The following is a 15,044-nucleotide window of genomic DNA, read 5'->3' as shown; positions in this document are numbered from 1 at the left end:
GGATTCCGATGACCACGTAACACCAGCAGGCCCTCAGTTCGTCCATCTGTCTTGTGCTAAAACGACAGTACAGAAATTAAAAAGACATGACCAAATTTTTTTAAATAGATCATCGAACTAATGGTTGGTTGAGCAAAGAGTGAAGATGTAGAGCAGTATCAGCGTCATAGTGATCATTTTACTTTTATTTTAAATCATAAATATCTACCTTTTGCCCACTGTATATATTTTTATTAAATAAAATTACTACTTTCGTTTTGCAATTTATCATTTATGTTTATTTATATCTCTAGAAAAATGAATGTCTATGAAAATAAACCTTTCTCGGGATTTAAATGTTTAAATCATTCACAGCGTATTAAATAATATACTCGACATACAATATTCTGAATGGATTCGATATAGCATTGCCGCGTGGAGCCGCTGCGAACCGCCCAGACTGTATACAATGAATATTTAAACAACCCTTGCGAATGGTACAATTGATAAGAGAAAACATCTTTACGAGATTCGTAAATACACTATACTCATTCTTGTAAATTAATTTGACCAATATAAACTTTTTGAACAAAAACACAAACACATACAAAAACGTGTAAAAGTTAATCTAAAAAAAATGATAATTTAGTTTGAACACTGTGTCGAATACAGTACACGGATCACAGACGGCTCGGGTCACATTCATATTAAAGTATCTCCAGCTGTATCGGTCTGTTAATAAGGCGTTATTTGCTTAAATTTTAACTTTGAATCTCTCGCTACCGTTTAATTACAATAAATTATTATCGTTTACGTTTCTTTGCACATCACAGAAGAAGTTAACGGCATTTTGCAAATTTGTGTTCATTACTTCTTGATGGAAACACTGATTAAGTCACTAATCTTTAAGTTTGACAGAATAATGAAAAATCTCTTGTAACTTGTACCACTGAAAGTATTTTAATAACGTCGCGTCTTGCATATCCACACAGTTCCGTTATACTAACCCGCGGCGTATTCGCAGTTAACACCCTTATGTTACAGTTAGTACAAATCATAGATTAGTCATGAGCCAAGGAGGTCACATCCGTGAGACCCGACTACAGGACTAGTGTTGTAAATACCAAGTAGATGGAGATAAGTAAGCTTGACAACACTCTTTGCAGGAAATTAATTATCATGGTCAGATGGATCGCTCCTTACCCAGGAACCATTTTAAAGAAAATGCGGTCTGCATTATCGATGTTTGTTACGTGAGCACTGCCTTACTGGATGCGAAGACACGGCCCGTCTGGTGCCGCGGGAGGGTGCCTATTGTACTGGTGGTAGGACCTCCGTGCAGACAGGACGATACCTGCTGAGTCCTCGTAGCCTAAAGTATAAGACGCCCGGTGCACTCGTATCGATCGCTGCGACTGTACTGGTGGTCGAATCCCGCATGCAGACTTTCTAATTAAAATTTTAAGGCAGGTCATGATATTCACGTTGTAATGTCTACGTTCTCCGAAAACCTTAACGCCAGAGTTTTTAATTGCTTAGATGGGTGAACGAGCTCACAGCCCACCTGGTATTAAGTGGTTACTGGAGCCCATAGACATCTACAACGTAAATGCGCCACCCACCTTGAGATATAAGTTCTAAGGTCTCAGTACAGTTACAACGGCTACCCCACCCTTCAAACCGAAACGCATTACTGCTTCACGGCAGAAATAGGCAGGGCGGTGGTACCTACCCGTGCGGACTCACAAGAGGTCCTACCACCTTTTTTTTTTTTTTTTTTCTTACCTAAGCTGAGAGCCTTGAGAGGCTATATCAGCGTAACCCTAACTTTTGTAGGTGAGCTCACGGGGCTCAAACCTGATGACGTTGCTAACACGAACCCTAGCAAGAGTCGTGCTTCGCAGAATCTACCACCGGATCGGAAACGCGACCCACTGAGAAGATCCGGCGAGAAACTCAGTGGGCTGTGTCTGAGAGTTAATTTACTCGTCGAGCCCTTCGTCGCAAGCGACGGGTTCGACGAGAACGGTGACCGGTGCTTGAAGTACCTAGAAGCACCGTTAGTGGATCGGGAGGATCCGAGATGACGTGTTTTGGGCGACGTCGACTGCTTTCCATTCTGTCCGCAGGATCGGGAATGTAGTTACCGGCGGCCACGATGAGAGGGTTCTCGTGTCGTGCCGCTTTATCGAAGTGGCGCATCGACGCCGACTGCATATACTTACTGGTGGACTCTAAGTCCAGGTCGTCATGGAGGTCGACGTTCCTGACGAACCACGGGGCTCCGACGGCTATCCTGCAAAAACGGGATTGAATAATTTGGAATGACTTTAAGTGAGTGCGGGCCGCGTGAGCGAACACTACACTTGCATAGGTCATGACGGGGCGTATGCAAGTTTTGTAGAGTGTCACCTTATTTCTAAGGGACATTTTACTTCGCCTACATATCATCGGGTAGAGGTCCTACCACCAGTGATTACGCAAATTATTATTTTGCGGGTTTGATTTTTATTACACGATGTTATTCCTTCACCGTGGAAGTCAATCGTGAACATTTGTTAAGTACGTATTTCATTAGAAAAATTGGTACCCACCTGCGGGATTCGAACACCGATGCATCGCAACAACGAATGCACCGGACGTCTTATCCTTTAGGCCACGACTACTTAACCTAACTTAGTAAAGTAATAAAAAAAAACATTAAATCTTGCCTGTTATTTGCGTTTTCAAAATATTTTTGCCAGAGAAGAAACTCCTAGGTCGGTTCCGTTATGTTGGTACACCTGACTGTTTGAATCAAATTATATTTTTAGCGAATGTCACGGAAATAAAATCAAAAATAGCTAAAAAAACATATTGAGACTCCAGCCGTATGTCAGAAATAAATAATATAGACGCGGTCGATTTCATATTATTTCAGAAGTATGTACATGTGCAAATCCGCAATTACGTGCAAGTTGCAAGAACGCCGAGGTTCGAGAACCGGCCGGTGGCGGCCGCTCGCGACCTTGGATGTCTCTCTCTGAACCTACCGAATTGTTATTCAAATATATGAAATGTACAAATGAAAATACAAACAATAACAAACAACTTCCAATCAAAACATATGTAAATAATAATCTACTTTACTGCCATATATTAGCGCACGTCCGATGCAGTCGTGAATTGAATAGAATAATGTTTGATTAAAGATGATTCGAAGCTCAAAGTACAAAAACAATGGGTGCGTTCGAGAGGCTCCCATCAGAAACTGATTTTTTTCTTATCCTGAAACAAAAAATAAATATTTAAGACAGTGAGTAAGAATTAAAAAAAATCGGAATACGCTTGAGTATAACACAGATTTATATTTTTTGCACGGTTTGTTCGTTCATTCTGAATATAATCAAACAGACGAGCTAGCAGTGGTACCTGATGATAGGTGATTAATATTGCTCGTAAACATAGATAATCCGGAACCTACTGCCTAGTATTTTTTCAAGTTTAGTATCAAGAAGAATGTGCCATAGCTCTGCTTTTTTTTCCTACCTAAGCTGAGAGTCTTGAGAGGCTATTTCAACGTAACCTTAACTAGTAGCTGAGCTCAAGGGGTCAAACCTGACTACGTTGCTAGCACGGACCCTAGCAATAGCCGTGCTTCGCAGAATCTACCACCGGATCGGAAACGCGACCCACTGAGAAGATCCGGCGCGAAACTCAGTGGGCTGTGTCTGAGGGTTAATTTACTTGTCGAGCCCTTCGTCGTAGGCGACGGGTTCGACGAAAACGATGACCGGTGCTTGAGGTACCTAAAAGCACCGTTAGTGGATCGGGAGGATCCGAAATGACGTGTTTGGGGCGACGTCGACTGCTTTCCATTCTGTCCGCAAGATCGGGAATGTAGTTACCGGCGGCCACGATGAGAGGGTTCTCGTGTCGTGCCCCTTTATCGAAGTGGGAGCTCTGCGGTGTATCGTCGAGGAGAAAGTCCATTCAGAGTCGCAGTTTTTCCTTTTAATGTTTTTGTTTATTGCACATTAACCGCTGATGATGAGTCGCACGCCGAACACTAACGGCTGGCCGTTCTCCGTTAGATAAGCACATTAATTGATGCGTTTCTGTAGTCAGCGGTGCAGTTGCGACGCGCTTCACGGTCCGCGGCGCGCTTTCAACGAGAACGCGCTTTTATTGGCACTTCCAACGTGAACATTACCGGTCCGAGCTGTTTCATTGAAACTAAATAACGCCAACTGTTATTCAATATAGCAGTTAAAAATTATGTTACTCAGTCTTGTTGCATATGCTATATTTAGTCTAAATTTTTACAAGGTATATTTGTAGTTTTTTGTTGTAGAATTTTCCATTTTCCATACATACACTATACTTGAAACCTTAGAACTTATATCTCAAGGTGGGTGGTGCATTTACGTTGTGGATGTCTATGGGCTCCAGTAACCACTTAACACCAGGTGGGCTGTGAGCTCGTCCACCCAGCTAAGCAATAGCAATTATTGGTTGTTTTAAATCTTTTAAATATTATAGTGTATTTTCAAGAACGTCAATATCAGCAACATTATATCTCATAATAGTTACTAACTTACTAAAAAGAAGTAAATGTTCCATTTCAGAACATAAAATACCTCACATCCGTACCCCGTATAACGATTTGAGACGTTGATATGTTTTGTTCGAAATTGATAGCCGTTTCAATGAAAACATTGTAACATTGCAAACATTCAATTCGTATGGTTCGAGTAGGGTGACCACGGGAGACGACAAGTACTGACTCACAAATCACAATTAAGATAATTTTAGTTTTCATTACAATATTAACGACGTGCTCACGGATTGTTATTGTCATAATAGTTTTAGGAAATTATTGGTGGAATTAGTTTCGATTCATTACTAAATACTGAAATTATATGTATTATATGCTAGCATTATATAATACTCGGAAGTACCTAGCCGCAAGAGCAGGAACCACCGCCCTACCTATTTCTGCCGTGAAGAAGTAGTGGGCTTCCGTTGGAAAGTTCATTAGCCATTGTATTGTAAAACTGAGACTTAGAACTCATAGATGACTACATGTATTTTGCTGATGTCCATGGGCTCCGGTAACCACTTCGATAACAGCAGATAGGCCGTGAGCTCATCCACTCATTTAGCAAAAAAAAAACACTCGGTTAAGAAAGTTCTAGTAAAGAAAGCTGTTATAGAGCTCTTAATTACATCGAGTCGATGGATATAATACACGAATGGCAATGATCAAACCAATCAAATAAACTTACTAAGTGACGATCGTAGTATTTTGAGCTTTATAAACTAGCATTTTAAGAATAATGTTGCAAGTATTATACTAGTAATTTGATAATAGTGGACATAATCTCGCGTTACGTCAATAAGACTCTGATGTCCAATCTATTTGTATACCGTTTATGGTCACAGTAATTACTTCCTAAAAAGGACAGACTTTCACGTTGACCGCAGTTAGCCCGCGACTGAACTGCGCGTTCCCATGACCTGGCTCTCTGCACTATTGGAAACTGTAATAAGACCACCACGCCTTTATGATAACCTGGTACCGCGGCCTGTTAATCGCTAACCTTTCACATTACAAACATGCTTTGTACCAGTTAAGGACTGACTGAGGTCTGTTAGACAATTCAAATAACAAATTAAACAACGAATTAGGATCAAACGATCTGAATTGATTTATTCTGTATTTCGATATGTGTAATATTATGGTTTCGTGTTTTTTTATTATTTCCAGTAGAAGGATGTTTTGTGTGTGTCTATTTATGACGCGAACCAATCTTGGGATTCAACTTGCGGGGTGTCACAATAACCACAATGAAATTCTATCACATGTATCGCGTTGGAAAGCGCATTAACATTGTCATTTTTATGAGGTCCGTAAACCATTTAACATCAGGGAGGGTCTGAGCTCGTCCGCCATTCTTATTTATACTAACATATAAATCTACAGTGGTTTTTACGGATGTTCCGTTATAACTACTGAAACATGCATCCGATTGACTTGAAACTTGGTATCCATGTAGAAAATACATGTACTTAATGGATAGGCTAATATTTATATGAGTGTTGGACTTCCTACACCAGTTGCGGGGGCGTTAATGATGAGAATCTTTGTGAGGGTGAGAAATAATAATGTTAATTTTAAATGCCCAGCGAAGCAAACGGGTACAGCTAGCTAGTCGAGTATATAACAAGTTGAAAACTGGTCGACATAATAAATGAAACTAGAACATGTTTTTGATCGTTTTAGGCATAACATACCTGACCGGGGAGAACTTTCTGGACGTGTTGGACAACGGCGTGGAGCTGTGTCAGCTGGCGAGCGTCATACATGAGCGAGCCCGGGGCGCGCTCGACCAGGGACTCGTTGTGGGGGTCCGTATCGTCCTGCGTATAAATAAATAGATATACGTTCACTGCGCGTTGTTGAATTCATCCATGGTTTTGATTACTACAATTTTTTTTATTGCTTAGATGGGTGGATGAGCACACAGCCCACCTTGTGTTAAGTGGTTGCTGGAGCCCATAGACATCTACAACGTAAATGCGCCACCCACCTTGAGATATAAGTTCTAAGATCTCAGTATAGTTACAACGGGTACCCTACCCTTCAAACCGAAACGCATTACTGTTTCACGGCAGCAATAGGCAGGGCGGTGGTACCTACCCGCGCGGACTCACAAGAGGTCCTAGGTACCACCATTCAATATTTTGTCAGTTTCAACAATAACTGTCGATGTTAAAGACAAAGCCAGATTTTCTGCATTCGTATTGTAATTGTGAACAGGCATAGAGATATCTAGAGATATATTTTAGGATTATATCAATAATTTATCAAAAGAATTGTCGCGAGATCGAAACCACAAGAAAAAACCCATGGACATAAAAATAGGTAGGCAGCGGCTTGGCTCTGCCCCTGGCATTGCTGAAGTCCATGGGCGACGGTAACCACTCACCATCAGGTGGGCCGTATGCCCGTCTGCCTACAAAGGAAATAAAAAAAAAAAAAATGTACATAATATGCTAGAGTCATATTAATATGGGTTCTTACAAAAAGTTATTTTGTTGCATAAAATCAACTGTCGAGCTCGCGGCCTATCATCAGCAGACTATACTGGATATATCCTATAATGACCGACCAGTCAGTCCTAGGCTTAATGCCGCCACCCATTTTGATCTCAAAATCATATCTATGTTAATGAAGTATCAATTTTATTGTACGTCATCAGCCGTCAAGCCGAATCGCACGATCGTTTCGATTCTTTGGCTTCACATGTCAAGTGTGTGTGCTAATAATTCAAAATATTAACAAAAAAAAACAAATCCAACAAAATAAAATGGTAATATCATATATTCTAGTCGATTAAATATGAATTGTTAAGGATAACTCAGAAACTACTGGTCGTATCTTGATTAAATAGAATCATTTGAGAAGTATCATATTCAAATAAAAAATAAATCATCGAAATCGATTTACCTAAAAAAGAGCTGTGAGGTAAAAAAAAACCACAAAAATGCAGTTGAATTGAGAACGTCTTCCTTTTTATTGCTCTGTTAAGAAAATACTGTTTGTCTCCATTTCAAGTTTGTTGTGATGATGTTTTTCTTTTGTATAATGTGTGTGTGTTGTACGTTGCGCGTGGTACAGGTGGTGCCACAGATCCGCGGCCGCTGCTGGCAGCGCGCGGCCCGGCGCAGCTTCTTCTCCAGGGACAACACGGAAAACTTCATCACGTTCTGCCGCGAGCTTGGAGTTCACGAGAACCTGCTGTTCGAGAGCGATGACCTCGGTGAGAATCACATCACGACATGTCTCGGTATTTTACTGAAGCTTTGAGAGAAAATTATAATATGGTAGGACCTCTTGTGAGTCCGCGCGGGTAGGTACCACCACCCTGCCTGTTTCTGTCGTGAAGCAGTTATGCGTTTCGGTTTGAAGGGCGGGGCAGCCGTTGCAACTATACTTGAGACCTTAGAACTTATATCTCAAAGTGTGTGGCGCATTTACGTTGTAGATGTCTATGGGTCCCAGTAACCACTTAACACCAGGTGGGCTGTGAGCTCGTCCACCCATATAAGCTAAAAAAAATTTAGTTTGGTGTGGGCTCCCGCGGGTAGAAATGCGCCCGCGATTGGTTTATTTCAACTTTATTGTATAGACTAGACGGATCGAGCTCACGACCCACTTGGTGTTAATTGGTCACCGGAGACAGTATGAATGCCGTCATCCTCGTTGTAACTAAAAGTCATTGTCAAATTGTTAAATTATGAAATAAAAATATTTATATATATTTCAGCTCGATTTTTATTACACGATACTATAGCTCCATTCTTCATGGAAGACATTAATGAACATGAGCGACTTTGTTTTATACTATGTAATGGACAAATATAATAAATACCCTAAGAACGTTATACGAAAGGAATCACTACATAGTATAAAACCAAGTCGCTTTCTCTGTCCCTATATCCCTATGTATGCTTAAATCTTAAAAACTACGCAACGGATTTTGATGCGGCTTTTTTTAATAGATAGAGTGATTGAAAAGGAAGATTTATATGTATAATAACATCCATTAAATACTGGACAAATACAGTTATTTGGAGTTTTCGATGTGATGTCGTAAATAATCAATAATAAAATTTCCTGTTTCCGAAGCGAAGCGAGGGCGGGTCGCTAGTTTAAAATATAATTAGAACAATTGGTACGTACCTACGGCACAGTCGCATCGCTCAACACCGGTGCATCGAACGTCTTAACATTTAGGACGCGACGACCACAAAAACTGTTATGACAAACATCACATTGTATCTTTTGTAATGACGTTTTTAAACAAAGTCCGTTTCTCATTCTGTATCTTATTATTTTAGTTCTCCACAACCAACCCCGCCAAGTGATCCTCTGCCTGTTGGAAGTGGCTAGACTGGCCACCAAGTTCAACATAGAGCCGCCGGGGCTGGTACAGCTAGAGAAAGAGATCGCGATGGAAGAGCGCGACTCCGGCCTCGATTCGGCCATGTCTAGCGCCGCCTGGCAGTTCAGAGACAGCTCGCCCGAACCCGACAAGTGAGTTATGAGTTCCTGGTACCTCGATACCATTAAATAATAATAAATAAACTAGCTTTTGCCCGCGACTTCGTCCGCGTAGAATAGTTCACAAATAATGCTTTTTTTTAACAAATTTGGTTAGCATAAAAAATGTTATAGTGAGCGAACCTTAACAAATAGACATATGCTGTCGCGGACTTTTTTTTAGATCTTTTAAAGGGGAACAATTCTGTCATACATTATTTTAGCGAAACTTTAACCGTTTCTGCAGCGCAAGCAGCGGAAGCTCTCAAAAAGGAAAAAACCCCGATTTTGAAACATTCTTTATTGGTGCTCCGCTTGTATATCCGCCTATAGCCTTCCTCGATAAATGGGCTATCTCACACTGAAATAATTTTACAAATCGGACCAATAGTTCCTGAGATTAGCGCGTTCAAATAAACAAACTTTTCAGCTTTATAATATTAGTATAGATAAATAAGTTTTATTTCAGAATTAAATTCCATATGAAGTGTTAGTAATACGAAATCTTAAAAAAGCAGTAGATTTTATTTATTTTACATTGACCATGGCTGGTCTTGAGCCAACATGGACTTCAGTCCAGTGCCTCAGTATAGGGCAGCAATAGCGACTCCCTATCCCTATCCCTATCGCGGCCTTTTTTTTAAATAATAATAATAATAATAATAAATAAATATTGTTAAATAACCATTGTTACTGACAATACACTTGCACTTAGGTACTTGACAAATAATACTAAGCTAAGTGTTATAATATGTATATTAAGAAGGTGAATGTAAATAAAAGTAATATTTGTCTTTTACAGAACTCTGGTTGAAAATTCGGCCCCAACCCCAGATCCAAATGAAAGTAAGTGAAAGTCGATCTTTTCAACAAATATTTCTCCGTATTATGTAAGCGTTTTTATTAGCTTTGTGAAGTGATTCTTTACTTATATTATAACATTATTTATAGAAGTCCGCGCGGGTAGGTACCACCACCCTGCCTATTTCTGCCGTGAAGCAGTAATGCGTTTTTGTTTGAAGGGTGGGGCAGCCGTTGTACTGTTACAACTAAGACTTAGAACTTATGTCTCGCGGTAGGTGGCGGCATATACGTCGTAGATGTCTATGGGCTCCGATAACCACTTAATACCAGGTTGGCCGCGAGATCGCCAACCTACATAAGCAATTAATTAAAAAAAATTGTCTGCAGGCCAAGAGTCAGCGGTGGACAACGCCGACGCCGAGAGCACCAAGTCTGAGGGGACGGTGGGCAGCACTGACTCCGATGTGCCGCTCAAACCTACCAATGAACTCGATAAGAGAGTAAGTTTCAACTACACACACAAGTGACACGTATTTCTTCGCACATGATGCCACAAACTTCCTCGAGACGTCGTGTTCGATTAGCGTAATTAAATATTGTTTATTAAAAACTTTTTTTTTAAATAGCAACTGAAATAAGCTTCGGATCGCTTAGTTTTGTGGAGCTGAGTTGTATGTACAGTGACGTAAGAAGTACAACATTGACCCCTCTCGTTGGGAGGCCCAAGCACAGAATCGTTTGGAATGGAGACGCTTGGTGCAGCGGGGCGTGTATGTCTTTGAAAACGACAGGAGGCGCGAACTGGACGACAGACGAAATAAAATGAAAAATAGACCGCCTTCGACCATTTTTTACAATTTCGTGGGTGGTTTTCTTACGTGTAGCTTCTGTTTGCGCACGTTTAAGAACAAGATAGGCTACCATAGCCATATTAGAGCGCATGAGGAGCGGACATTAGCTTTCAAGTTATTGAACAGAAAATTTTGGTCGCCGTTGCCGAAGCCGGGTTGGAACCATGATGATGATGATGATGATGATGATGATGATGACAGTGACGTAAGACTGCGGTGTGAATCTGCGAATCCTCCAGTGAATCAAGTACAAGCTTCACTGGAGGACGTATCATGAGGATTCGCGTACATCTAAGCAATAAAAAAAAAAGCAGACTATAATAAAAGCAAACATATCCGTAAAAATCGACGATTTGCTTAATCTTTCTTGATGTGATCAGGTGCAACTCGTGACGCGGCTGATGGAACGCGGCTGCAGCTGTAACTCCGGGAAATGTTCCAAGCTGCTCAAAGTGAAGAAGGTCGGAGAAGGACGCTACAACATCGCAGGAAGGAATGTCTTCATTCGGGTGAGCTATTTGTCACAATACTTGCAAATTTATTTATTTCTTATGTATCAATTTCATCTTACGGTCCCTTCTATGAGATGGGGATCCTAGATAATGTTACATTAAGTATTAACACTTTATATAATTATTATTTTCTTATAGAAAATTCATAATTAAAAAAATATAAAGATTTACGGAAAGTAAAATGTTTTCACGTGCTACATGTCAGACCAGGATAAGTAAATCCAAAAAATGAATAATATGTATAACTGAGATGTTAGCTTCGACTGGGAATCGAAATCGGAACGAATGATTGCTGCAAAATAATAGTAGTAGTGTGGTGTTCCGCATCAAGTCCATCTTATAAGTTAGGTTTTTACTTCCAGCTGCTGAAGGGTCGCCACATGATGGTGCGTGTCGGCGGCGGCTGGGACACGCTGGAGCACTTCCTGTCGCGGCATGAACCGTGCCAGGTGCGCCTCGTCACGCAAGGACGCCGCGCATCAGTGCTGCCTGTACCGACCACACCAGCCTCGCCTGTCACACCCGTCACGCCCGTCACGCCCCCCTCACCAGTCACCCCCGCCTCACCCGCCGCGTCTAGCAAGCACAGCAGTGGACGTAGCTCCCCTCTTCCGCCTCCACCGCGGACGTCCACTCCACGACGTCCCGCACTGTCCCTGCCGCTACGCTCCACCGCCCCGTCGCCCGCCCCCTCGTTATCCCACAGCACGCCCTCCACGCCAATCTCGCGCTCGGTCCGTACTCCACCCGCAGAGTTCCGCAAGTCGTTGACCTCCGCAAACCTGCTCGGAGCGCCCAAGAAGTCCCGCAGCGCCAGCCTCGCGAGTGAAGGCGGTGGTGAGCGGTCCATCCGTAATAAGAAGAAGTCCGTGAACACCGTCGCTGCCTCGCCGGCGCCGCGCAAACTCCGTAGCCAGAGCTTAGTGCCGGCGGCTGGCGGAGCGCCGGGCGCGGCGGGGGGTGCGGCGGGGGGCGCGGTGGGGGGCGCGGCGCGGAAGGCTCGCAGTCTCAGCGCGGCGAGCGGCGGCGCCCTCACGCAGGCGGCTATCGAAGAGAGCATCAGACTCTCCCTGGCGGCGAGCATGGTGGACGCGGAGTGCGCCAATAAGCCATTCCTCCACATCAAGGCGAAGTACCGCAGTCCACCGCCACGGGAGGTGCCTCCAAGATAAATGCTCTACTTCTTATTTTTTAGTTTTTAAAATTTGACGTGAGTTAACATAGTGACGCCCTATGGTTGCAATCGTTCTCTGTCGTCACGTTCGTGTGGATCTCCGCGAGTAATCTCTTTGTTTTTATTATCTCCTGGTGAATAATTTTGAGTAATTTTGGTAATTTTTATAATTGAGTGTTTCCATTTTAGCGCGAAACCTAGTCATAATGGAATTCGATATCGGTACCTATGTAATATTTTAATTTAATTTAATTCCTTCTTCTTTCTAATAGCAATAATAATATTAATTACTTATTTTAATTTTACGATTCGTGTTCATATAATTGTAATGTTATTTGTGAAGATTAGTTATTAAGTTTTATTTATGAAATGCGTGTTCGGGAATTTACTGGGAATGGCACTAATATATACGCGTTTCAATGGAATTTTCTTAAATGTAGTAAAACCATACATATTATGATACCTAGCATTAAGACGTCACTGAAATAGTGCGCGGAGCGTGGGGCAGATTGATGTAGTGTAGCCCCTCGCCGACAGGTGGCCTCAAGGAACATGAACCGTACAAATCGTTGAGTAGCTCTTCCACAAATGGTATATTTTGATACGAGAATAGTATTTTTGCACTGGACATATTAGATCATATAATAGCACTATTTTTAGAAATAGACACTGTACTGTTGCGTGTTACAAATTATATCTTCATTCTGACACCATAGCTCTATATTGTAAAATTATTATAAGTAGAAATCTTAATCAGTTCAAGAAATGCTGTTAATATAAAATTATTGATATGCAACAAAATAAATTTAAGGTTACAATTTAGTCACACCGGTGTTACCATGATGCCTTTTTGATAACGTATTTTGATAAAAATTTTTAGAAATACACTTTCATTCAACACTTGCTTTTTTAGTTCAATTTCACCTTTTATCTGTAACAACAGTGCTCTAGGCTCTTTACCCACAATAAAAGTATAATTTTAATAAAGTTTTTCAAGAAATTATCTTTGCAATATCAATATCTTTTTCGTCTTCCTTTTTTTCTAAAACAACTTCAAAATTTGTAATTCTTTACGAATTAAAGGTCTTCCAATTTTCCTATCAATCACCAACGAACTTTTTGGTAATAATTAATATAGACAATAAATCCCATACGAAAAATTAACTAATCAGAAAAAGTTACCACTCTTAAGTATTTTGTTTTTATATTTATTCTGTTTGAGAGGATGTAAATTCTTAAATATAAAATGTGTGTATTCAATGAGCTTAGCACTTTTGTAATTTTCTTAAATAATGATGAACCGACCACTGCCACTCGTAATGTGTTGTGCCAACAGTTTATGTATGGTTGATAATAAACTTTTTGTAATTCTGTAACAGACTTTCAATTAACTAAGTATTTGTAGTTACATATACTGTAATAACTATATGACTTAGCATTCATGTAATTTATTACTATAATAAAACAGTTTTAATAAGTTTCAGACTTAAGTATTTAGAAAAACCCTTTAAGTATTTCTTCGATTACCTATACTTAACACTTTACCGTTGAAACAATGTTTGATTTGATTTGAATGACTATCTATTTGCTCTCATCCAATAAGACTTGCGTAAAACAAAACTCAAAATTAAACAATGTTCAATTAGTTAATATTTCTCATATTTTAAATTGAAATTTAATATATTATTACCTTGGTCTGGTTTAGTATTATTGCGATTTTAAGTCAGTAACTTCACATAATTTTAGTGCTTTAAGCCGTCGAATAGATTAGTGCCAAAAAGCTTCTTATATGCTGTACTGTTTGGAGCAGCTTCAATTAAGTAGGTAAGTGCACTTTGAGTTAGTTGGCTTTTACCGCTTTTATCAATCAAAATTTAAATAGAAGAGAAACAAAGACGTTTCACTTTACCTAAGTAAAATACGTTACCCGTCACACAAGAAAGTATTTAGAACGATAATGCTGTTAAAAAATAAATAAACAGATTTAACTCTGACTTCAAGTACAAAAAATCTACTTCATTTCATCATCAGCGTCCAGACGGACACGCGATTGCACAATAGGAGAGACGTATGTCCAGCACTTTACAATTACCTACTGCACCTACACTGGAATCGACATTAAAATGAAAATGATTCATTTTTTTTTTATTGCTTTGATGGGAGGACGAGCTCACGGCTCACCTGATGTTAAGTGGTTACCGGAACCCGTAGACATCTTTTTTTTTTTTTTATTGCTTAGATAGATGGACGAGCTCACAGCCCACCTGGTGTTAAGTGGTTACTGGAGCCCATAGACATCTACAACGTAAATGCGCCACCCACCTCGAGATATAAGTTCTAAGATCTCAGGTATAGTTACAATGGCTACCGCACCCTTCGAACCGAAACGCATTACTGCTTCACGGCGGAAATAAGCGGGGTGGTGGTACCTACCCGTGCGGACTCCCAAGAGGTCCTACCACCAGTGATTACGCAAATTATAATTTTGCGGGTTTGATTTTTATTGCACGATGTTATTCCTTCACCGTGGAAGTCAATCGTGAACATTTGTTGAGTACGTATTTCATTAGAAAAATTGGTACCCGCCTGCGGGATTCGAACACCGGTGCATCGCTTCAACACGAATGCACCGGACG

General features: G+C 40.7%; 1 protein-coding gene across 6 annotated transcripts in view; it reads left to right on the top strand.

The window, feature by feature from the left end:
• The window catches only part of gas2 (growth arrest-specific protein 2), an 84,092-nt gene extending 70,311 nt beyond the window's left edge, over nt 1-13,781 (top strand). For all 6 annotated transcript variants that reach the window (XM_028181118.2, XM_028181117.2, XM_028181121.2 and 3 more), the window contains exons 5-11: nt 6,245-6,369; nt 7,643-7,784; nt 8,866-9,061; nt 9,870-9,913; nt 10,259-10,371; nt 11,103-11,231; nt 11,597-13,781. In XM_028181118.2, the coding sequence (XP_028036919.2) occupies nt 6,245-6,369; nt 7,643-7,784; nt 8,866-9,061; nt 9,870-9,913; nt 10,259-10,371; nt 11,103-11,231; nt 11,597-12,406 (1,559 nt within the window). In that variant the 3' untranslated portion in view covers nt 12,407-13,781. The remainder of the gene's footprint in view (nt 1-6,244; nt 6,370-7,642; nt 7,785-8,865; nt 9,062-9,869; nt 9,914-10,258; nt 10,372-11,102; nt 11,232-11,596) is intronic.
• Nucleotides 13,782-15,044: the final 1,263 nt, after the last annotated feature.

Source organism: Bombyx mandarina, chromosome A1, assembly GCF_030267445.1.
Source record: "Bombyx mandarina strain Sakado chromosome A1, ASM3026744v2".
Classification (NCBI taxonomy): domain Eukaryota; kingdom Metazoa; phylum Arthropoda; class Insecta; order Lepidoptera; family Bombycidae; genus Bombyx; species Bombyx mandarina.
The sequence above is the reverse complement of the archived record's forward strand: the minus strand, read 5'-3'. Positions and strand labels throughout refer to the sequence as shown.